Source organism: Anastrepha obliqua, chromosome 4 (genome assembly GCF_027943255.1).
Source record: "Anastrepha obliqua isolate idAnaObli1 chromosome 4, idAnaObli1_1.0, whole genome shotgun sequence".
Taxonomy (NCBI): domain Eukaryota; kingdom Metazoa; phylum Arthropoda; class Insecta; order Diptera; family Tephritidae; genus Anastrepha; species Anastrepha obliqua.
Genome location: NC_072895.1, coordinates 68,178,942 through 68,203,719, shown reverse-complemented (window position 1 = coordinate 68,203,719; position 24,778 = coordinate 68,178,942). Strand labels below are relative to the sequence as shown.

Sequence of the window (24,778 nt, the reverse complement as noted above, 5' to 3'; positions counted from 1 at the left end):
TCCACTGACTAATGGTAAATATACTCTTTTTCGGTCAATAGTTGTCTCGTCAGGCAATTGACCGTGTCATTGAGAGCGATCATTGTATTTGGTTCAAACATTCATTATTTTGAAATTTCAGAAGTGCCATTAGCTGCTTCTCAAGTTCATTTGAGAACCAGAAAAAATATATTTTTGTTAAATACCTCAACTTTCCGGTGTATGGAGGAGAACCTGCCAGCTATTAAATGACTTTATGAGTAAAATTAACCTTCGCGCATGGACGCAAATAGTCAACAAACTGATGTCAACAGCCAGTTAAGTGAAGTGCGCGACGTCTGCCGTATGCAGCAGGTGAGCAAGTAGCTGACTGCAGGCAACAAGAGCAATACTGCAAGCTTCTCGAAAAGTGAGTCAGCAGTGCTCTGTTCAATTTATGTAAGGGGTTGGTTGTCCAGCAATGTTGGTCATTGGTCATGCGTGGTTGGGGCGATTAAGTGAACTGCTAGAAATGAACAGAAAGAATACCAACAACAATAAATAGCCATTGGACAGCTGTGTTGACACGACAAACTGTGTTAATGTTTATATGCCACATTTTCATAATTATTGGTGCATTGTTGTAAAAAAACGAAAAACAATTAATATTGCCATTTTTATTTTTTCTTTCCAATTTTTGTATAAATTTCCTCAACCGACCATAATTGTATTCATTCGTCGACTACTTCGGCACAGAGCAGTGATCGAAACTTTTATTAAAAAATATTATAGAACTTTTTGTCAAAAGCGAGTGGTAATAAGTCAATTCCGCCGAAAAAAATATACTTTTTTTGAATTTCCTTTTCCACAAATTAACCTATAAAAGCAACACCACATTTCCACGCTTAAGTTATTTGTTGTGTGCTACTGTTTGCCGAAAATTGAAATTCGTGCTGTTATTTACTTTAAATTTTTTAATAAAAAAATCACGGAATTTTTGATCTTAAAATGATATTGGCACTGAAATTTCTTGTGTCCTGTGTGTTCTTGATCGTTAGCTACAGTGTGAGTTATTTTTTTCTACAGAAGATATGCAAGTATTTGCATGGAGTTGCTGCTAATAGTAATGACATTATTGTTGTTTTTTCATACATATATTACTTCACAGTGTGCCGAAGCAGTGGAAATCGATTGCCAGCGGCCGCCGCGCTTAGTGGTAAGTATGAAGTGAATATTTGCTTTGAAGAGTGTGAAAGTTATTCCAAGTGCATATTGCATGCATACATACAGGCAGTTAAAAAAGTCAGACACAGTGCTGTTTTTAATATTCAGAATGCGACATTTTTTCTGTTTTCATTTGAATGAAAATACAGTTTTTAATAGTTATGTATAATAAAAGCTGTCCAAAATACAAAAAATAAATAAAAAAGAAGTATGCAATTTCTATAAGTATTTCGAACTTTTTACTCAGAATTCTTAAACCTTTTTCTGGTATGCAGTTTTTTAGTTCATTTAATGCGAGTGCAACAAAGTGCAAAATTGAAAATTCGCGTTGATTTTGAATAATTTTTCTGCTGACGGTTTCTGATTTCCTTCGCTCCAAGCGTTCAAGTGTTGTATGGAAGAATATGTATAAGAAAAAATATTAAAAGAAAAAAAAAAGGTAAAGACATCCCTCGTATTATTACGCATATGCAACCACTGATACTTAAAAGAACCATCGAAAACTGGACTTCCAGATTGTGCTTTATTTGAGAATGCCTCGGCCACATACCTTCAAAATAATTTTTAAATACCAATGGCATAAACTTAACTTTACTTTTTTAAAATGATTTTTATCTGTCGCATTCGATTGTCACATTTTATGTATAATTTGAAGTCAGATATTCATAGTTTTCGAGATGTGTAGCTAACTTCAATTTTTTGAGTTCTGAAAAAAGTGAATTCAGTCTCCGGATACACATTAGGGTGATCAATAAATGTAGAAAGCCAATTTTTACATTAAATTTCATTAACTTCAAGCCATTAGTAAATACTGATATGGTCGAAGATAACACATATTAGTTTTGTCCCCGATTGGAGACGGCTAAGATGTGTCGTACAGAGAGCAAAATACAGATTCCCTTTATGGAGCTTTCCTAGATTTAGAGATAAAATTAAAAGTAAATGGAAATAAACCAAATTTAGTATTATATTAAACGGATCAGGACCAAATTGTATATGTGATATCTTCTTTTTAGTAGTATTTATTTTTGGTTTTAGATTAAAATAATTAATTTTACTTTTTTGAGTTATCATAAGGTAGAGTTTTGACTCCTGAACGAGACGCCTACACCATCTCCATTTTGGATTAAAATTTATATGTGATCCTGATATTAAAGATTCAGGACGTAAGCCGTAAAATGTCCCAATTTTTAAAAATCTTCCCCATGAACATAGCTAGTTCATTTGAAAATTCCTTTTATGAAATTAAAGCTATTTACATTTTCTGTCAAAGATGTACCATATCTTCTTCTTCTTAATTGGCGCGATAACCGCTTACGCGATTTTGGCCGAGTTTAACAAAGCGCGCCAGTCGTTTCTTTCTCGTGCTAACCGGCGCCAGTTGGACACACCAAGTGAAGCCAAGTCCTTCTCCACCTGATCTTTCCAACGCAGAGGAGGCCTTCCTCTTCCTCTGCTACCACCAGCTGGTACCGCATCGAATACTTTTAAAGCCGGAGCGTTTGTATCCATTCGGACGACATGACCCAGCCAACGAAGCCGCTGGATCTTTATTCGCTGCGCTATGTCTATGTCGCCGTAAAGCTCATACAGCTCATCGTTCCATCGCCTGCGATATTCGCCATTGCCAACGTGCAAAGGTCCAAAAATCTTACGCAGAATCTTTCTCTCGAACACTCCAAGCGTCGCTTCATCGGATGTTGTCATCGTCCAAGCTTCTGCGCCATACGTTAGGACGGGCATGATGAGAGTCTTGTAGTAGTTTTGTTCGTCGAGAGAGGACTTTACTGCTCAGTTGCCTACTTAGTCCAAAGTAGCACTTGTTGGCAAGAGAGATTCTACGTTGGATTTCAAGGCTGACATTGTTATCGGTGTTAATGCTGGTTCCTAAATAAACGAAGTCTTTTACAACCTCGAAATTATAACTGTCTACAGTGACGTGGGTGCCGATACGCGAGTGCGCCGACTGTTTGTTTGAAGACAGGAGGTACTTCGTTTTGTCCTCGTTCACCACCAAACCCATTCGCTTTGCCTCTTTATCCAGTTTGGAGAAGGCAGAACTAACAGCGCGGTTGTTAAGGCCGATGATATCAATATCATCGGCATACGCCAACAATTGTACGCTCTTATAAAATATTGTGCCTGAGCGATTAAGTTCTGCGGCTCGTACGATGCTCTCCAACATCAGGTTAAAGAAGTCACACGACAGTGAGTCACCCTGTCTGAAACCTTGTTTGGTATCAAACGGCTCGGAGAGGTCCTTCCCAATTCTGACCGCGCTGCTGGTGTTGAGCAACGTCATCTTACATAGCCGTATTAGTTTTGCGGGGATACCAAATTCAGACATAGCGGCATACAGGTAACTCCTTTCCGTACTGTCGAATGCAGCTTTGAAGTCGACGAAAAGATGTACCATATATAGCACTTTTAATTAGGCTGCCAGTTTAGGAGGTATATATGAATTTTTTTAGAATTTTGTCCAATTTTTAATACAACTTTACAAAAATCTGAGCTTTTTTGCTATATTTCGACAACTATTCTAATTTAGTAATAATATCTGACATCACCACTCTTATTGCGAATGTCGACTGGGAGTAGAATAGACTCTTGTCGAATGAGTCGATTATATTTTATTTTTGTATTGTGTAACTTGATCGGAAAAAATTTACTCTATTGTGAATGATCATATTTTGCAGTGCCAAAAGCTTCCTCTTAATTAAGTGAGCCCTTCTTGCACATCATTTAATTCATCCAAGACTTTCTTTCCTATAAACTATATCATCCTTCATCATTTTGAAATGTTCCGCTTGGCTGTTCACTTGCGATTCTAATGCTGCTCTTTTCGTTTACAGCGCCATTTACATTTTTTGAGTTTTTCTTATTTATATTATAGTTTTTAATGTTTTTGAAATGAGCTGTGCTTCAGGTAATTCAGGTTCCTGATTTTCAACCATTTCATAATCTTCCGCAGGTAATTAATTTAAATCTCTGTGCCAAGCTTCCTGCTCACCAGTGCTTCTTCTCAATTCATCTTGCGAGTCACTGATTCCAATATCATTTCCTGGTGGATCGACGCAAACATCTTATTTTAAGAAGCTCACTATGGCTTCTTCCAGATTTGTTAGAACATGCAAAACGTTTGGATCCCCACCAGCTGCACAAAGTTCAGCTCGGTTTTGAAACAATTTCTTCTTGCTTTTGCTTTTAGCATCTGTCCAAACCTACGTTGAAAATCCCGTACTATTTCATTTATTAAATCACAATTGGAATATTTTACCTTTAACCACTTTTCCACGACCTCACTAGTGGTTCTAAGGTGTTTAGTTCTGTTGCTGTGCTTCTGCACTGACTCCTTTCGCTAAATCTTGATGAGCCTGCATCACTTGGAGAGTAGCTTGGGCGCTATTTTTGTATTACTTATCACTTTAGTTCCGTAATACACAATTTCATTTAAATTAATTTCATACATTTTTTACAATTTTAAATACAAATAGCTAACCTTTCCCGATTATTTTGCTACTTCCTTTACGCTTTGGCTTTCAACGACTAAGAAATTGTTCTAGAAAAACAAGCTTTTGAAAACTGTTCACAGCCACTGATTTAGCGAGCGATCGACACTCACAATACCATCGAGGGATGCATATTCGGAATCAGGGGAAACATTTACACATGTAAGCAAGTTGCTACAAAATTCTGCTGTTTTTTTATAATTCACGATTTTTTTTTCATATAGGGAAAATGCGTAACACCGCTGAAGAAAAAAATACAACTTCGAACTTGTACTTTATTATACTAATTAATACTCGTCTTTAATAAGCTATAAAACTGCATATCACAAATATTTCTTGAAACTGTTTATAATTTCTTTCTCGCATAACATTTTAAAATTCGATTTATGTAATGTTTATGCAAAAATGCTTCTATAGCCGTCAAGGCGATTTAACAACAATAGTTTAAAATACATCCACTTTTTGGTATCGCTTTTAAGTGTATGTGAAAATTTCCCAAATATACTAGATATATTATTCTAATATATATAAATATATTTGGCGTGTTTTTGTTTTTGGAGGTTTGATCGAGCTTCTCCTATTTGTGGCGAGCGCCTTGCTATTTTTCCACAAATGGAGAGACCTGCAGTTCCATGCCGACTCCAAACGGCAGGTGGTTGTTTTATATGAGGAGCTTTTTCTTTACAGAAATACACTCGGAGGTTTGCCCTTGCCTGCCGAGCAATGCTGTCCTCCTTTTCTATCATTTGGTTCTTCATGCGCGTGGTTTCGAACCTGGGCACTACCGCATGGTGATCATGCACTAAGTGATTCGGCTACAGTTCCCGGAAATTTGGCAAATAGAAACTCTAAAATTAAACTTTTGAAATAAAAAATGTATGCTCGAGCTATAAGATACCAGCGCACTATGGGCTGGCATCAAGGAAAAGCGGCCATAAATCGAAATCAAAACATTTTTTCGTGAAACTTGGTATATAAATGTTTTTGGGGTCGCTGATGTCGAATCTGAAATCAGATTTTAGAAATTCAATATGGCGGATCCAATATGGCGACCGAAAATTTAAAAAATCCATATTTTTATACAAATATTTGCATACATGGGTTTTCGAGGTCGCTGATTTCGAATCTGGACTCAGGATTTAAAAATTCAATATGGCGGATCCAATATGGCGACCGAAATTTTAAAAAATCAATTTTTTTATACAAATATTTGCATACAGGGGTTTTCGAGGTCGCTGATTTCGAATCTGGACTCAGAATTTAAAAATTCAATATGGCGGCCGAAATTAAAAAAAATCAATTTTTTATACAAATATTTGCATAAAGGGGTTTTCGAGGTCGCTGATTTCGAATCTGGACTCAGAATTTGAAAAATCTTTATACCAAGCGCCTAAGTTGAAAATTCCAGCACTTTCATAAGCCTGTTATTAGCCTGCAAAGTTTGGTGAACATTTGCAGTTTCCAGAGCCTACCACGAGGAGGTTACAGGTTTAGAAGACTCCACTTTAATTTTTTTTTTATTTTTTTTAATTTTTTTTTTATTTTTTTTTATTTTTTCTTTATTTTTTAAATTTTTTTTTACGGTTTTTTGGTTTTTTTTTATTAAAACGATTTTTTTTTAAGATTTTTTTATTTTATATTTTTCTTAATTTGAAAATTAAAGATATTTTAGGAAAATAAAATTGATTTCAACTGAAAATATTTTTTTTTGCTTTTTTAAGATTTTTTTTTTTTTAATTTTTTTATATTTTTATATTTTTTTTATGATTTACTTTTTTTTTATCTCTTTTGAGGAGTGGCCGTTACTCTTCACTTTGCGGAACCTCTGGTAATGCGAGTAATGCAATTACTGCAGATGGAAGAGGCAATTTTTTTCGTTTTTGTAGTCGTGAACTCAAGCTATGAGACGCTATTATATCTTGCATTGTAGCTTCTCGACTACATTTCCGACTGTGCCGCTCACGGTAACACTTATAATTTTTATTGCGGGCTTCAGAAGCTTCTTCTGCAAACATTCCTACAGGTAAAATACTATTTTCTATAATCGCAGAGCCGTGAATTAATATTTTATGAACCGTCGCAGGCATAAAATACCAATTGTAGTTCGCAACATAAATTCTTGCAGTCTGATGGCACAGTATATTGAATTTATTAGGATCTATCGGCAGATGGCAGGATAAAGCCATTAATATTATTGAAAAGTTGGTTACTAATTCTGTATTCAACTCTAAACAATTTGCAAAGACTTCTGAATTTTGAAAAGCCCGACGAGCTGAATTGCCATCATTACTGTTTCCGCAACCTCTATCCTTGGGCATGTCCACTTTCAATCCCAATTTCTTCCACAAAATATCTTGTATTTCTGCTTTTCTGCGCGAATATTCTTTTTTATCAACTTCGTTTGAGACTCTCCACTTTCTTATATTTTTCCTGTATGAAATATTTAAACAGCATTCCAAAATTTTAATCCAAGCGTGCAATGGACTTATGCCATGCTGCAGGGAGCCAGTAATTGGTAAGAAAACATCTGTCGCAATATTGGAAAGATCATTGAATTGTTTTGGTGTCGCGTGGCAAATTGGACATGACTGTGATGATGTTGTGTCAGTAAGTGCATTTAAACTTTACCATCTATTAGAGTCATATGCAAAGAAAAATGTAAACGTATACGAAAATGTTGTACCTCAATTTCCAAGCACTCGAGCTTATTAATTTGTTCGTCCATTATTTGCTTTTGTGATTTAATAATTTCAGTAGTTTCTTTTATCCATTTAAGTGAAATTGGGCGACAAAATTTTTCAGATTGAGAAATAGCGTTGTTCCACAAAATGGTCCCATTTGACGTTACTAATCTTAAAGGAATGCATGTACAAGCAAGTAAATTTGTATCAACTTTTTCTACACTTGATTCAGAATAAGGTTGTTTGAATGATGGAAATCCACTGGTTCCATCAAACCCCCAAGAAAAAATAAAAACAGCTTCAATGTCGCAAAAATTAGACTTCTGTGCATATAAAAGTACTACTTCTTGCTGCAACTCGGCAATTCTTCTGGCAGTATGATTTAAAAGCGCTTGAAGATCGCACTTAGCTTCATTCTCATTTATTTGAATGAATTCTTTTAGAGGTCTACATTGCTCTTTAGCTTCCTTTAATCGATCGTAAGGAGGCCAAACATCAGCTCCGCTTAATTTTGTTGCTAACCTTATATTTGTATAAACTGATTTTGAAAGCCCATTATCGATCAAAAAAGCCAGAGCTTCTTCAGGAGATTTCACGATAAGTGAAAGCGTGGCTTTACTGGATTGCTTTATTTTCACGCAATACTCTGGGTTTTCTATGATTTTCTTCAAAACCGAACTTAATTCGCACTCCTGAGACTTTATTGCAGCTTGTCGTGCCGCCAATAATATTTTTAGAGGATCGTTTTCACATTGCTGGCTTATTTTTGCAATTGCCCGCCGCTTCGATCGATCTGACATTTTTTCAAATTCAACACATGGGCGACCACGTTTCAAGGAAGAAGAATCGGAACTAGACTTTATTCTTAATTCTGGAATGAGAAACTGTGAATTAATCCATTCGACATTTTTCTCTGTAAATGATTTATTATTTTTTTTGGTTTTTTTGTATTTAACCTTTCTTTTAGAAATAAGAGACGCAACCATCTTAACTAAACGCTTAAGATCCTCAGAATGTACCTTATTTTCTTCAATTAGTAATTTATTTAAAATATATTTTACACCGCTTCCTTTTTCAGCATCATTGGCATCTAAAATTTCCTTCTTCGTGAATGTCGCCATTATAATGAAACAGCTTTGATTAAATTGCATTTAACAATGAGCCGACCAATTAAGTTTCGAATTTTCTGAAATTTATTTTTGATTTAATGCCTACTATGTTGTTAGAAGCAAAATTCTAGACATTTAAAAAAACCTTCCCCCAATCAGAATTACGTTCTCCCAACGATTTTTTTAATTTATCATGGCTACTTTGTTACTTTTGTAATGTAAACAAAAAAAAACATTTCTATTGGCTGTGTAACGATTTTTTAAAAATATTTTTAATATATCAAAAATGACTCAAATCTGTCAATTCAGTAAAACGTTATGGGCATTTGAACATAGACACAGTACAAAAGCTGTTCAGAGCGCACATACGTTTTTACCGTTATCTCTGAAAATACTAAAAAGCGCACATTTGCGCATTAATAGGTAATAATAGATACTTCAAAGAATATTTTCATATTGAAATTTTGTTAATATCATGGAGTGCCAAAAGTTGCCAGCATTCGACGGCTAAAACTTTTTGGTAAAAAACAACATTTTAAGAATAAAATTAATTTTTTTTTGTCAAGTTCCTTTATTTCAAAGCTTTTTCAGTATAATCTGTGTTGGAATATTCTAACTGAATACAAAAACGTAAAATTTACCAAAAATATTTTGAGCGATATTCGAATTTCGCACTGTTTTTAACTATATGACCAAGTGCAAAAAAAGCCGAAGTATGAATGGTTATCGCCCTTTAATGGCAAAACTACTAAACGAAATTCTCTGAAATTTTGCTCATAGCTGCTCTAAAGTGTATAGATATCAAAAATATACTCCATTGGTCCCAGTTCCAAAACCGACTTTTGGCCACCTTTCTTGATGCCAGCCCATAGTGCAGCGGCTGCTGGATATAAAGTGAGCTTACTGAAAATACAAAAAAATAGCAGTTTTCTGTGTTTGGTCAATTCACGCTATTTGAAAATGATTGCCTTGGTCGATGACTTATAATTGCCTACCATTCCCTATGTAATTTTTAAAATCAGTTTCTGGTATTATTACAAGGTATGTTTAAATGCTTTCAGTTATTGAGTTTTACTCATATTACAAAAGTTATGCCCATGGTGGATCACACCAGGATCCCGGGATTACTTTGAAACTATTCGAAGTCCCGATAATGATATGTGTACGAAATAGTGACAACACAGTGCGTACGTCGTGATGACTGTCTTAAGGCATCTAGCGGAAAATGGTCAGAACTTTTAACTCAACCTAACACCACTGTGCCTTTCCAAAAACGCGCCCATACCTATTCATCATCGTTCATATCATTACAGCTCGATGTGAGCCTTAGCTTTCTCCACAATTCTTCTCCATGCATCTCAGCCCATAGCCAGACTACGATAGTTGGTCACTCCTATGCATCTGAGGTAGTCCTCAACGTCGTCTAACCACCGTTTCCGCGGCCGCCCTCTTCGCTTTTCACCAAGCATGCGCGCATCTAGTGCTTTGCAAGGTATTCTTTCATCATGCATTGCAAACGTGCCCTAGCATCGGAGTACTATCCTCAGTACTCTTATTTCCAGATTGTTTCTTGTATTCGCTTTCAATGTCCACGTTTTGCACCCCACGTTGCCACTGGTTGAATTAGTGTTTTATATATTTTAATTTTCCTTTTCCTACTCAAGAGCTTGCTTTTTAATAGTTTAACGTAGGCAAAATATGTTCTGTTTGCCGCCTGTACACGGACGCCCTTGGATAGCAATCGTTGTATCATCTGTTCTACTGAGAAGCAGTCCGAGGTATTTAATTCATCCACGCTTTCAAATTCGTGATCGCCAATTCTAAGATCTGGCGCATTTCTTAACGTATTAAGCCATGCGAGATACTTCGTTCCATTTTATTTGATCTTTAAACTGAAACATTTTGCTTTTGATCGGAGTGCTTGAAATACTTCTCTGAGAACATTTATCACATTTGTTGAATATAATGCCTGATAGATCAACCTCTACTAAAATTATACAGAGATAACTAAGGCATGCTGAAAACATTGGTTGATAGTAATTTTACAATATTGGTTCGAGTAAGAAGAAATTTCTCCTTGGAAGTTGTGCTAAAACGAACGTTAGATCTCATCATGTAATCATATTTTGGATGCCGATATAAATCGCTCGTATTTGTATTATTTCGGAGAATTACACTTGTTCGTAGATATTTCATATTTTCTTCTTAATCTGCTATTCATTCATTAACTTATCTACACCTTTCTTTCTTTCGCAGGATCCATCGCTTTGCTGTAAAGATGGCGGCCGCGATCAAACCACAGAGGCATGCGCTCAGCGTATGGGTATTGGCGGCCAACACAACAATGGACCACCCACAGTAGAAAAGGCTACGGTAAGCACATTCATATACATATGTACGTACGTAACTAATGTGGAACAAATGCTCCTCTGACAGTGCTTCGCCGAGTGTATTCTCAAAGAGACGCAATATATGCAAGTACCGGAGAAGCTCAACTATGATGCTATGCGCGCTCATTTGCAGAACAAATTCAGTAATGATTCCGCCTATGTGGAGACCATGATGCAAGCCTATCGTAAATGTGAACCTGTGGTGCAGCAAAAGTTGCAGGTCTTCAAACGGACACCACTCGGAGGAGGTGCTGCTGCACTGCGACGCGGCTGCAGTCCCTACTCTGGCATGCTGCTCGGCTGTTCATATATGGAATACTTCAAGAATTGTCCGGCACATCGCTGGACCGATAATGAACAATGCGCTTTGGCGAAACAATTTGTGACGCAATGCAGCTTGGGCGCCTAACATACACACTCGTAGACACATTGCATTGTGTATATAATTGAACAACAAATATGTATTTAATATCTATTTAAGCAAATTTAAGCAATATATAGGCAAAAGTAACCAATACACTGAATAATTTTTAGTACAGTAATAAAGAATAGAACTAACTATGTGTGCTACTACAAAATCGGTATTTCACATATTTAATTTACTGGCGAGATTAAGATGAAAGTCCTCAGGCAAGGCAAAAGGATATATAAAGTCATCGCGATTTTTTCTCAAGAAGCGCAATAATGCTTTCTCTACCTCGTGCGTGTTCTTCGATTCGGCCATGTGACGCTTCATAAACTCCTTGCGCGTTCTGCGATCCATTTGCGGGTCCTGTTCAAGTTTAGACAAATAATTTTATAACACCGAGTTCCGCTCAAATGTATGCATGTATGTATATATGCAATATTGTATCTTACCATACTCATAACTTCCTTAGCAGTATCGAGCGCGAGGATACGAATTTTACGACGTAAATCATCAAAGCCCGGATGCATGATCAGCTCAGTCCAAGGCTCCTCGAAAAAATCAACAAAACTAGTTATTCCCTTTAGATACCAGCGTACATGCAAATCATTCAATAATGTCTCATGTTTACCCACGAAATATTGCAGGTGATCAAAGCTGCGCTTCTGCTTATGGACAGAGGTATAAACCATTTACATAGATAGATTGATGAATATAAAAAATAATGTTAATTCAAAAAAGTTAGCCGTACCCAAAAAAAAGTTAGCCGTACACGAAGCCCTGAACCTAATGTATTTTGCCAAGGTAATTTCATAAAATTTGTTTTTTGGTCGAATGTTAGAGTCACCTTTGTACATTTTCCGACATACCTATCTTCGGCATTTACGAGTACAGTCTACTCTGAAAGTATGATACATCGATGTTTCCGTCTTGACTGCCCCTTTGGACTCAGGACTCAGAATTTAATACGAACTTGTTTTTGTTTTCCTGTGAAGTGGTACGGTACGTACATACAGTAGAAACTCGATACTTGCACACCACGGTTCTTGCGACACAATTTTTTTTATTGCGTACTCAGCACTTGCGACATTAGAAAATGGAATACTACAATACTTGGAACACTTTTTGTTTTGTCTTACTCTTTTTTTGTTTTGACGTTGTATTTTTGAGAATAAAGCTCGTGGACGTACCGTCGTTGTTATTCTGGTATCTATTAAGTATCTGAATCACCGGAATGAATTTAGGAGAAGTACCCTCTAATTTATTTACTGACGAAGTGACATTTTTGCGTTAACTTTTGCTTGGTGTGGTCTCATAATGGCAAAGATAAAGTTTATGCAGTAAAAGAAAAAGCTGACATTCTGAAAACATTAAATGCGAGAATTTCCATAAAAGCATTAGCTAAAAACTTTCACGTGAACAGTCCATAAATGTTGTTACGTGATCTCAACCCGGTCCAGAAAAAAAGAAAACTCTTAAGATTTCTGAGTTTCCAAAACTGGAAAAGGCGTTGTTCAATTGGTTTGCGAATCAAAGGACCAAAAACTTACCAATTACAAAGCAAAGTTCTTACATGACAAAATTCAGGAAAAGCCTGAAGGCTTCTACGTTAGCAATGGTTGCGTTATATATATAAATATATATATATTGTCATTGCCTGTCGAGGGGTGACCGTTGTTAGAAAACCACTTTTTCTTAATTTTGTCTTTCGCCGAGATTAAACCTACGTTCTCTCTGAATTTCCGCCAGCAACTTTAAAATGAGGCATGCATACGATTGCTAAAAATTTGCGGAACAAATTATCAAATAAGACTGACTCCATCCACCCATTCTTGGACAAATTTAACAAAACAATGCCGATGAGTCTGGCTTATTTTGGAAGCTCTTACCGATAAAATTCATGTGGGCTTAAAAGAAATCTCGGTTCCGGGGCATGAGATCAGTAAGGAGAGAATAACGTTCCTTGCTTGTACAAATGCTGCTGAAAATAATAAAGTAAAAATGATGTTTATTGCGAAATTGGTTAATCCGCGTTCATTAAACGATTTTACTAATAAGCCTGTTGTCTAAAAAGGAAAATCAAAGTGCGTGATTGACCCTCATTCTATTTGAAGAATGGCTTAACAGAACATTTGTTCCAGCAGTATTTTCCTTTTTTGTCAAAACAAATCAAAAATTGCTTAAATAAACAAGTAAAGGAGTTCCTTCGTGCGCAATACTTCCCGAAACGCTCTTCTTCTTAATGATAATGCTACATGCCATGCAAAGAGGCCAAATATCGGTAATGTGTCTTCCTCTAAACTGTACGCTCCAATACAGCCCATGGATCAAAACGTTATGAGGCTTAGTAAATTGAATTAAAAAACCCATCTTAAGTCACATTATTGCTCGTAGAGGAACTATCGATGACTCACTGCGAAATATCGACCTGAAAAGTACAATATGCTTTTTAGCTAGTGAATGGGATGCTCATACTGTAACTTCAATTCAAAAACTGTTTGAAAAAGCGTTTGACTAGGATTGTGACGATATCAATGCTCTTTCGGAGTTACGATTACAGCTGGCCGATGATGCATCGAATATTCATTTCATTGCATCTTTGCTTCGGGAAGTAGGACCATTGCATTTCAGCAAATCTTCCAATCTGAAATGGAGTAATGGATGGTTGAACCACTTTCGGAACCTACAGTTTTAAATGAAGAATACTGTAATGAAGACGACGACACAGTTGGTAAAGGGACCAACGACGTGATGCTAAATACGAATAAAATTACATTGGAGGAGGCAATATCAGCATTCAATATTTGCTTGCATTGGGCAGAGTTTGTGCAAAACAGACCAAAATCGAATATTTTTTTTAATTTCAAATGAAACTTATCGCTTTGAAGTGTATTTAATTAATATGCAATAATGAAAACTAACTTGGATTGCTATCAGTAAAAAAGTATTCTAATTTGTATGGAGAAAAATGCAAGTGCTCGCGACACGCTTATATCGAGCCCGGTTTTCATTACGTGCAAGAATGAGTTTCTACTGCATATGTATGTATAAGTAGCTAGTAGAGCGTTTTACTTACAGTTTTAGCTACACACACAATCTCTTCTACGATACCATGCTCGTTGATGCGCACGCGTGAAAAATTTCCATCGTATGTGTTAAGCGATACCACATAACTGTTATCCAAATGACGTGCAATATACAGCTTGGGCAGAATTACTTTAGCCATAAAGTAGCCTAATGGTAGTTGTGCTTGAAAGTAGACCGGTTTGATAAATTTTTCAGAATGCTCCGCCTTTTCATTTAGATTCAAGTTGAGGCTGTTAATTAGCTAAAGGAAGTGAATATTTTTTGTTAAAGTGCGGTCAACACTGACCAAGAATATGGAAAAATGTGATTTTGTGAAATTTGGATAGAAGTTTAACGAGGCAACGTAGTTTTTGGGGGAAAAAATGGTTGCTTGACTTTAAACTATGTATATAAATAGGTTTGATCTCAGCTGGCTGGTTATTCAGTGTGGCTCTGTATCCTCCCCAAGAATCGGGAGGATTCAAATTATATAATATACAATGCGCGTAGTACCAATTGAATTAGTGATTAGTTCACGTATATCAGATCACTAAAATATCACATGATATAAAATCACATCACTTGATATCGCATCATATTACGTTACATGATTTAAAATCGCATCATATGATAGCGTATCATAATTTATAATACTACATCATAACCCAACAAACCAAAATGTAGAGAAAAACGGCTTCAGATTTTAAGTTCACTAAACCTCCCTTAGTACATAAATAAGGACATATTTTCGTCTAAAAGATACTGTTTATCAATATAGCCAAAATTTGTTTTATCGTCAGAACAGAACAACCTGTAGTAATTTCTGCGCACTTATATCATGACACTTTTGCAACAAATGAAGGATTTGATATAAACTCACATCACATGATATCGCATCATATTGACATACATAAGTTCACACTAAGAACTCAGTTCATCATATCACATCATATGTCGTTTAAATAAACGAGAGACCATACCTTATCACATCATATCGCGGCGATCACATCATATCACAGGGGGCAACGTCGCTTCACATCATATCGCGTCACTTGACATCAAGTTATACTTGTATAAAGTATCGTGCCAAATCACAAGAAATTATATTAGATATGCACCTTTGTGGGGTGATCTCGGGGCCACCGGAATATACTTATGTTATATAATATTTCACCGCATCGTATTAAAATATGAATAAGTTCGTGCGGTTTTTTTTCGAAATTTGAATTTCGGATCATTCCCATGGCTTTTAAACGTTTGGAAATGGTTGATTGATCAACTCCCAAAGTTTTTGCAACCTCTTCTTGCGTTTGAGCCGGATCTTGATCGAGCAATTCCTCCAATTCGGTATCCATGAACTTTGGCGGCGCGGCCAAATCACCACTTTTAAAGCGTGCAAACCACTTCTGGCACGTTCGCTCAGCTAGAGCATGCTCACCATAAACTTCCACCAAGATACGATGACTTTCGGCTGCTTTTTTCTTCATATTAAAGAATTCCCCGCAAAAACACATTATTTGGCACGAAATTCGACATTTTCAAGTGTGGTAAAAATATTGTTGTTTACGCTTCAAATAAAAAACTTATACTGACGTTTGTGCCTTACGACAGTAGCTCTCCAATGAATGTTTGGAAATGTGGATCGATGGAATAATAATCAAGTTACGCCATCTGTTGTAAAACCGCACGAACTTATCCATAGACCATTACAATATCGCATAACGTAAATTGAGTTCATATTAAATCACATTACATCACTAGAGGAGCTGTTGAAAAATAAGATCAAAGTATAGTTCGTTGGCTCTCAATGAAATGGTGATGAAAATGAACCAGACTGCACACGAGGTGCATACTCCCAGAAAAAAACGCGATATATCTACTACCATCTCAGTTCTTATGAGGCATTCCCTAATAGGAAAACTTATAGACAGGATAGAGCTTCTTTTCGAAGATGCTTACAGGGACTGTAAGAATAATGAGAAGGATGATTTATCAACTTCACATTTAAAAAGTCTAATGGAACTTATTCGGGGACGCTGTTTGGTTCAGAGCATATAGAAATGATGATAGTTTTCCAGATTTGGCCATCCGCTGTACTGAAAAAGGAAATTATGAGAGTAACTGTGGTCCCACGTTACTGGTGAGCTAAGCTGTGGTGTTACACTAGGTCTTCATTATTAATCTTTTGGCGGCAGCATCATCAATCTAATTTAACCTGCATTTTCACTGTTCACTGGAAAAATAAGGAAATAGCGTTTTCGTCCTCTTTGACGTTTTGCGGATCACCTTAGGCTTGTAGTGGTGTTGGGTGGTATCTGAACCTGTGAAATACTTTAACACTAAACCTACCGACATATTATATATACCTATTTCTACCGATGGCGGTCAAATGACCGCCTTTGAAATGAACATTATAGTATTTTCCAGTTGATTGTAATTATTTCAGAATTTAGCTTAAACAATAAACTAAAATAATTATCATATAATATTTAAAAAAAAATTATTTTTCTGGCTTTAGGAGTACATTTTTAGATAGAAGGGTTAATCAACTGAAGTTTCAGTATTCTGATAGTTTTCTTCACATTCATCTTCGGAACTGAAGAACAATCGCATTCTTTTTCATCCTCTACGTGTGTTCACAATGTTCTCATCCTCATTATCCGTGTCGAATAGCTCAGAGTCAGTGTCTAATGGATCATATCTACTATCCCTACGCCCAGAATTTTCTTCTTCATCTACTTCAGAGCATAGTTCGCTTATATTATTTATTTCTTCCAGCAATTTGCATTGACATTTTAGGGATAAATTTTTGAATTTGTATTGGAGGGAACACTTCTGTAATTTGCTTGCTGGCGATGACGCACACAATTCCGACACAGTAGAAGATGACCCGATACCGCCAATCGACGATAATTTGGACGTTCCACCACCTAGTCATGCCGAAGTCAGAGTTGCCATTCAGCGGCTCAAGAACAACAAAGCGGCTGGCGCTGACGGCTTGCCCGCTGAATTGTTCAAGACTGGCGACCATGTCTGAGTTCGGTATACCAGCGAAGCTCATACGGCTTTGCAGAATGACGTTGAGCAACACAACCAGCTCCGTCAAGGTAGGAAATAACCTCTCCGAGCCATTCAGTACCGTTCGAGGTTTCAGACAAGGCGATCCACTGTCATGCAACCTCTTCAACTTCGTGATGGAAGGGGTGCTCCGAAAAGCAGGTGTGCATCGTAAAGGCACTATTTTCTACAAATGTGTCCAGCTCCTTGCGTACGCCGATGACATTGACATTATCGGCCGCTGTAAGCGAGATGTCACGGCTGCGTTTTCTGCTATCGAGAAGGAATCATCACGAGTGGGTCTGGCGGTGAACGAGGGTAAAACGAAGTATATGTTGTCTACAACGCGGAACACACGGCGTGTAGGAACGCACGTCATTGCGGACAACTATACTTTCGAAGTTGTGCCAGAGTTTGTTTATCTTGGCACCGCCGTTAACAGCAACAACGATATCAGCCTGGAGATCAAACGGAGAATCACTCTTGCTAATAGGTGTTACTATGGGCTAAGTAAGCAATTGAGTAGTCGAGCCCTCTCTCGCATGACCAAACTGACACTTTACAAGACGCTCATCATACCCGTGTTGCTTTATGGCGCAGAGGCATGGGTAGTGTCACAAAGCGATGCAGCCGCTCTTGGGGTGTTCGAGAGAAAAGTTCTTCGTAAGATCTTCGGTCCTGTGCGCGTTGGCGAAGACTACCGTTCAAGAATGAACCACGAGCTGTATGAGCTCTACGCCGATATTGACGTAGTTCAACGCATCGCCATCCAACGCTTGCGTTGGTTAGGGCATGTCGTGCGTATGGATGAAGAAGCTCCAGCAAAGAAGGTGTTCGAGGGCGAAGTCCAAGGGAGCTGACGAAGAGGAAGACCATTGCTCCGGTGGAAAGACTAGGTGGAGGAAACCCTATGCTCGCTTGGTATACAGAATTGGTGAAGGCGCGCGCGGAGCAGAGGCGTCTGGAGAGAGCTAGTGAGGTCGGCCGTAACTCGGTAACGGGTTGTTATGGCCACCTAAGTAAGTAAGTAAGTTTCAAAAATTCACCAATAATAAAATGCAGAAATTAGTATTTATTATTTTTATTTGTTTATTTCCCAAACTTAGCAGCGTATTCTACTATTGCAAATAGAACTAATCACGTTGCAAATATTTGTAATGCCGCGTACAGAGCGAGTAATCTAATTTGAATGATCGATATTTTGCCTCAACTCGTGAGTTACCAGCAGTCACTCTGTACCCAGAATAAAACAAACTGTAAGTATGGCGTTGTCCTAGAACACAATCGGATGACATTTTCTTCGAAAACTACTGTTTTTGTGTTAAGTTTGAGATTTCAAGGCAGATAACTTCATAAAATTTCATATATATTCTAGCGGTCAAAAGACCGCTCAGGGTAGACAACGGTAGAGTACATATTATTATGAGGAAAAATGAAAGAAGACGAGAAGTATATATTGAAAAATTAAACAGCTGTACAATATAGAAAAAGTCGTGCAGTAAGTTCAAGAAAAATAAAAAACCTGGAATTTCATAATTTTGTTTAAAGTCTCAAAAGCGGTCATTTGACCGCTCTGGTAGGCTAAGTGTTAAACGATATACGAATTATAGTACTGTAGTACTTTTTTGACACATTCTTCATTAAATTGGAAAATTGGAAGATTCATAGAAAGAAAAAAAGTAGTGAAATATTTAACCGAGGGTTAAGAGTTCCAGAAAAAAAGGCCAAGATGTAATACATAAAATCACAAATGCATAAATTTCCTTACCTTAGCCGCTAATTCATCCTTGGCACAATGTGTATACTGATGGTTCGGAGTTACTCTCAAACGGGCGCAGTTTCCCACAGCGAAAATATTCGGGTCACTGGTGCGATAATTTTCATCAATTAGAATATGCAATCCATCCATTTCAATATCCGCATTTGCCATTACTACCGAATACAAAGGTAAATATTAGGCAAAAGTAAAATATTACCATATATGGAAATAGATTTTCGACCCTCACTGTCCAATACTTCTGTGCTGATGACATGTGAATGGAAACTGGCAAATAGATCACAAGCTAATGTCATTATATTGCCGTCATTCTGATTCTCGAACACTGCATGCGATATGATTTTCTCATTTTCGTAGTAAATCCATTTTTTCAGAACGTAATTTGCTTTCACTTTCACACCCAAATCTTCGGTCATCTCTTGCAGTATTGTCTCAATATTAATATCCATATTACTTATATTATACTTCATGTAATTTGCATTTGCTCTCGGATCCCATGGCAAGACCAATGTGATGGCTTGTGGGGGTGTATTATGGGTAATTAGGAAATTTATGAACTCAAAGGTGCCTAAGCGAGAGCCAAACACAATTATATTGATATCATTCGCATTGCGATCATTCAGAAGGGCTTCGAGTTTATAATACATAATGATTTTATCAAAACGATTATTCATATGCATATAGTTTGAGGGGCGTTGTTCACGTTGTACAGCTGGTGGAACACCAAAACGCTGACTTAGTGCAAAAATGAGACTTTGATATAAAAGTTCACAGCCATTCACTAACACAAGCTTGCGTTCTTCTCTGTGAAAGAAAGTGCAAGAGTGCAGAATTAGTTGATTATTTAGATAGTTTTTGAGCTGTTTACGAATTAATGTTTAGCGTGATTCCCTCTTTTGAATGCGAAATCTCTCGCTTCTATAAAACGTTTTATTAATTGTATTTTATCGGTGGCCCCTAGGCAGGCTATGAAAAGCTTCCAAGAGTATTTCCGGCATGAAAAAAACTTCTTATAAAAAACCCTTTGCTATTCGGAGACGGCTTAAGACTGTAGGTCCCTCCATTTGCGTGGCAACATCAAGACGCACTCCACAAATAGGAGGATCTCGCCAACACCAACTCTAATTGTACATATGTATATACGTGTAACACATAAACGTATATATGTAAGTATAACTTTACTTACGTATGCATGTGCATTCGCGTGACCTTACCTATTGATCATCTTCACGTTGGAGCTGGTGAAACAGAAAAATTTTCGAAAATCCATGCAACTCAAAGTGTCGCGAATAAAACTGTTACTATTCTCAGTATTAACATAACAGTTACTCTGATCCTCACAGACACTGCATTTAAAATTACGATCGTAGATGCCTTCCACTACGCCCATTGGTGAAACGATGGTAACGCGCGGGCGCGGCAGGCAACAATGACATTTCATTTCGCTAAATCAAATAAAAAATCAATAGAAGTGTTCGATAAAGAAAAATGGGTTTTTAGTATTAAAAATGTGTTACCTGGAGTTTATAAAGTTGAAAAGAAGTATTCGTAGAAGGGCCCGAGTCATACTATTGAAGCCCAGTATTACAATGGGTTCTGAATTACCAAATGGTTTTGACGGCAATAAATTGTGATAGTAAAAAGCAAAACTATCGTTTTTAAAGTCCAGAGGATTAATGGTGTCGGTAGAAGCTGTGACTGTTGGTTCGTTTGAATCTCGACGGTGGAATTGTGCAATTTCCCGCGGTTCGATGGGTTGCATTTGTTTGACCAAATCATTGGTTAGTGCTTTAACACCGCTCTGTTTGAGGGCGATGAGCCGTATGAGACGTAATAGATGTGATTAAGCAAATTTAATGAGAAATATTAGAAACAAAAAGGTTAGGAAACCCGTTTTGGGCGATTTTTATTTACAAGATTCTGATTAACAGAGTAGTACAAATAAAAATATATTTCTGTATGTTGTTTAACACCGAGTTTTCGAAAAATGTTTAGAGGGCTGGTTTGAGAATGGGCAACATGCACAGTCCACTGGTCTCGAACTCAGTGCGAACTCAGGAGAATGTAGCCACGATGTACAGAATGCAAGAGTGTGGCCAACATCAGACTCTTAGCGAATTTGGCAAAATCAGATAATGGGCTGTTGTAGCCGGAATTATGAATCGGTTTCTTTACTACAAAACTGGTGCTATACGAAAAAAAATCGAAACAGCCTTCGGTCATGTTGCTTCGCCGCCGTCTGAACAACGGCTGATTTAACGAGTGTGTGAATACGTGTGAAACGAGCAGGTAGAGTTCGGCACCCGAGTACTTCTATGATGTGGCAGCCAAAGATGCTCGCTCAATTTTGTTTTTCAACATAACGACTTACCAATCCTGGTAATCTATCATATTTGACAATATTCAGAGGGGGTGTTATGGGCTTATTTTTTTAATTTCACTTCGGCTGGGAACTCGATTTTGGAGAATGCCAAGCGCTCATGAACCATGATGCGCGACCAAATATTACATAAGTCAACATCTCGATACTCAATTTTTCGTTGTATAACAACTGCCAAATTTGATTGAATGCGACGGCAATATTTTAAGTGCAGGCATTGCCATGTTATGTTATCGTCATTTCGAAAATGTCCTTAGGTAAGCCGTTAAGTTGTGCCCGCGCTCTTGGTTGTTTTAAAACATTGTCTGATTTATACGATGAAGAGGAAAGAAGGACGTCGAGATTATGGGGGAATTCTTTTTTGCAAGGAGGGAAATGCAAAGTCTGGTAAACTAAAATCAGCAAAGATGCCGCAAATCCGAGTGTCACAAAAAAAATAGAAATTGGCTGTGTGTAAAATGGCAGCCCATTCCTTCACAGATGTTGGCAATATCTGACTTCAAAATGTTCATGCCATAAATTGCCAACTCATTCAATTTGCTGTTTCGATTGACAATTTCGTTGAAATTGACCATTGAAAATAATCAAAAGTTTAGTGCCGAGATGCCTGGTAAACGACTTTGAAGAGTTTGGAGAAATATTGCGACACTTATTTTCCAATTTTTACACTGGAAAAGATGTGAAAATATTTTAAACAGCCTAAAAGAACTTTTGGGCCACAATTCTGTATTTTAACAATCTGTAAAGACAAAATAATGTAAAATTAATATTTTGTGTATTTTTGCAGACAGAATCAGCTGATAGGCTGACGTAACTTGGGTGTCAAAGCGGGATGTTTACGAAACAGGTTAGATCGTGTGGTGATATATGAAAGAAATCAATACAATGTCACTTCATTGCTGTCTGAACACCGACTGATTGGACGAGTGTGTGAAATGATAGTGCAGAATTCGGCTGCCGAGTCCCCGCTGCGTGGCAGCCGGAATTCCCCTCAAAATTTTCTTTTTCACCATGGTTATGGGCCAAAACTTGTAAATCTATCATCCTTGCTCTCAACTGTGTTTTTATGGTGCTTACAGTTTTTATCTCAATTGAGATGGATTGACATTACCAAAATCCACTTAGATAAACTATAGGATGGTAGCTAATTAAAAAAAACTTTACAACTTTTCTTTCCTGGTGTTCAGCGATGAGGCCCAATTTTGGCTTAATGCTACGTCAATAAGCAAAATTGCCGTACTTGAGCTGAAGGGCAATCCGGAGCCATTCACAAACAGCCACTACATTCATTGAAAACATCTTTGATTTTCAAAAACAAATGCTTCCACTCTAAGCAGGGTTGGCTATCATGCGACGAAAATCAACTTTGTTTGTTAAACAAAACGGCAGTAGTTTTATATACAAATTGGCACAAAAATTTTGCTAATGGCGTTGTACTTCAATCATATTTCACACTAGCAATGAAACGCGAAAAGGTCAAAATAAAGATTCCCAACACTCAATTTTTTTTTTTATTTGGTAAAAAAGTTAAAGAATTTTAAGTTTTTATTTTAAAAAGTAAAAAGAATTTAAAGGTTTTCTAAGGGGAAACGTGTGTGAGTGCCCTTGAATTTTTTTTGTTCTTATGTAACAAGTATTACTACAGATTAAAGCAAAACAAAAACGATTAAACAGCAGCATGGGGAGTTTCCGATCGCAAAAAAATATTCACCGGTCCGGCCAGAAACAGATAGGGTTCAGAATCGATGTTCCGTTATGTTGGACTAGCTGCTGAGTCTATTCATCTACATTATTCTTAGACTTTACCGGTAACCCTGTATGAACAAAGCGTACTCACCATTGTCGACTGCAGGTAATAGAACTCCCAGTAACCAGTCACACAGGATATTTGACGAAATATGACATCCGACTCCCACGTGTAATTTGGATGTAGTCTTAACACGACAATTTCGCCTGGAGCACATTTCAACCTCGTCTCATTACGCATGCAATTATATTTATACTCCAATTCTTGCTGCTTGTTGAAGGGTCTGTGCGGGTGAGAGAAAAGAAAAATGGTTGTTCTAATTATTTGCGCCATTGTATTTAGCTGTAGAAAATGCCCATATTCTTGGTACTTCAACGTACCTCACTATGACGAAGCCAACAATGGTGTTGCTTTCCAAAGGGCGCTTCGGATCGCCACAACGGATTGTTAAAAAATTGTATTCGCTATTTGGATTTTCGAAGACATCTGCCAATACGGTGCGAATGAGTTTGGATTCGACCAGCGTTTCGGGTGGTGCAAGTAACGACTGCTTGGAAAGGACTACTGAAAAGGTCGAGGCACGCTTATTGAGCATTGCTGTTGATTTTTTTACAAGTTTTTCAATGAAAGGAACATCCTCGGGCAATGCATTCATTACACCCATGTAACCGAAAATGGAACTCCGGTTAATGATGTAAACGGTGTCATCGATTTTTGAGCCAGGACGTGGAACGAGGCTCTGAAGGTTGAAAATGTAATAAATAAGTGATTTATGATTGATTGAAAATATTTCCTACAATGCAGGTTTTAAAAAAAATTGGTCGATAGATACTAAATATGACGGGTTATTGTTTTTAGTTTGAGTTTAAGTACACGTGGGGCTTTATCGCTAATTTAGCAGCTATGACTTGAACCTGGATGTATTTTCAGAAGGTAAACAGCCATACTTTTTGAGCAAATCAATCAAAAATTCAAGTTGTTTGTTGTAAATTTATTTATTGTTTTCTGAACACTGAATACTGACATTTTGTCTCTCCATTGAGAGTTTGGTATCATTTTAAAGGGAAATTTTCAAGCCGTCATTTAAGCATAATTTAAAAACTCAGAAATCTTCAAAAGAAAAAGAAAATGCTGATTGTTTTAATTTTAATTTTAAATTTTAAAAATTAAAAAAAAGTGCTTACCAAAAAAAAATTGCTATTAAAACTTCTATAAAAATATTTTTTGTTTTCGGCAATGATTTGAGTATAAATTGAAAAAAAAGGAGTTGCACAAAAAAGAAATGCATTTGTTAACTTAATTCATCAACTTAGCGCTATATATTTCCTCCCCTCTCTTAAGTCCTTTATGTTACTGTATGGGAGAGCACTTTGACCAAATTTTATCAAACTTTTTTTTTAATTTACTGAACCAAAACGTAACTTCAAGTGTAGTGGACAAAATAAGGCCAGATGAGATTGATTCCATAATTTCA

At 37.0% G+C, this 24,778-nt stretch overlaps 2 protein-coding genes across 2 annotated transcripts in view; one reads left to right on the top strand and one right to left on the bottom strand.

Annotated features, from left to right (window-relative positions):
* The first annotated feature begins 245 nt into the window (after positions 1–245).
* LOC129244966 (uncharacterized) lies at positions 246–11,290 on the top strand. Its single transcript, XM_054882897.1, has 4 exons — positions 246–1,023; positions 1,127–1,174; positions 10,738–10,854; positions 10,918–11,290. Exons 1-4 carry the CDS (start codon positions 967–969, stop codon positions 11,278–11,280), a joined length of 585 nt encoding a protein of 194 aa, XP_054738872.1. The 5' UTR covers positions 246–966; the 3' UTR covers positions 11,281–11,290.
* Positions 11,291–11,377: 87 nt separating this feature from the next.
* The window catches only part of LOC129244965 (cilia- and flagella-associated protein 61-like), a 28,233-nt gene continuing 14,832 nt past the window's right edge, over positions 11,378–24,778 (bottom strand). The window contains exons 9-17 of the mRNA XM_054882896.1: positions 23,685–24,043; positions 23,395–23,587; positions 20,695–20,978; positions 20,392–20,622; positions 19,407–19,981; positions 19,169–19,332; positions 14,354–14,605; positions 11,730–11,942; positions 11,378–11,643 (exon numbers count right to left, since the gene is read on the bottom strand). Coding sequence (XP_054738871.1) covers positions 11,458–11,643; positions 11,730–11,942; positions 14,354–14,605; positions 19,169–19,332; positions 19,407–19,981; positions 20,392–20,622; positions 20,695–20,978; positions 23,395–23,587; positions 23,685–24,043 — 2,457 coding nt within the window. The 3' untranslated portion in view covers positions 11,378–11,457. The remainder of the gene's footprint in view (positions 11,644–11,729; positions 11,943–14,353; positions 14,606–19,168; positions 19,333–19,406; positions 19,982–20,391; positions 20,623–20,694; positions 20,979–23,394; positions 23,588–23,684; positions 24,044–24,778) is intronic.

Bases quoted from the DNA above. Each gene is read 5' to 3' on its own strand.
- LOC129244966 (XM_054882897.1), top strand. From the start codon at position 967: ATGATATTGGCACTGAAATTTCTTGTGTCCTGTGTGTTCTTGATCGTT. The intron at 1,024-1,126 runs GTGAGTTATTTT...ATTACTTCACAG, and splicing joins TCTTGATCGTTAGCTACAGT to TGTGCCGAAGCAGTGGAAAT. The intron at 10,855-10,917 runs GTAAGCACATTC...CTCCTCTGACAG, and splicing joins CCACAGTAGAAAAGGCTACG to TGCTTCGCCGAGTGTATTCT.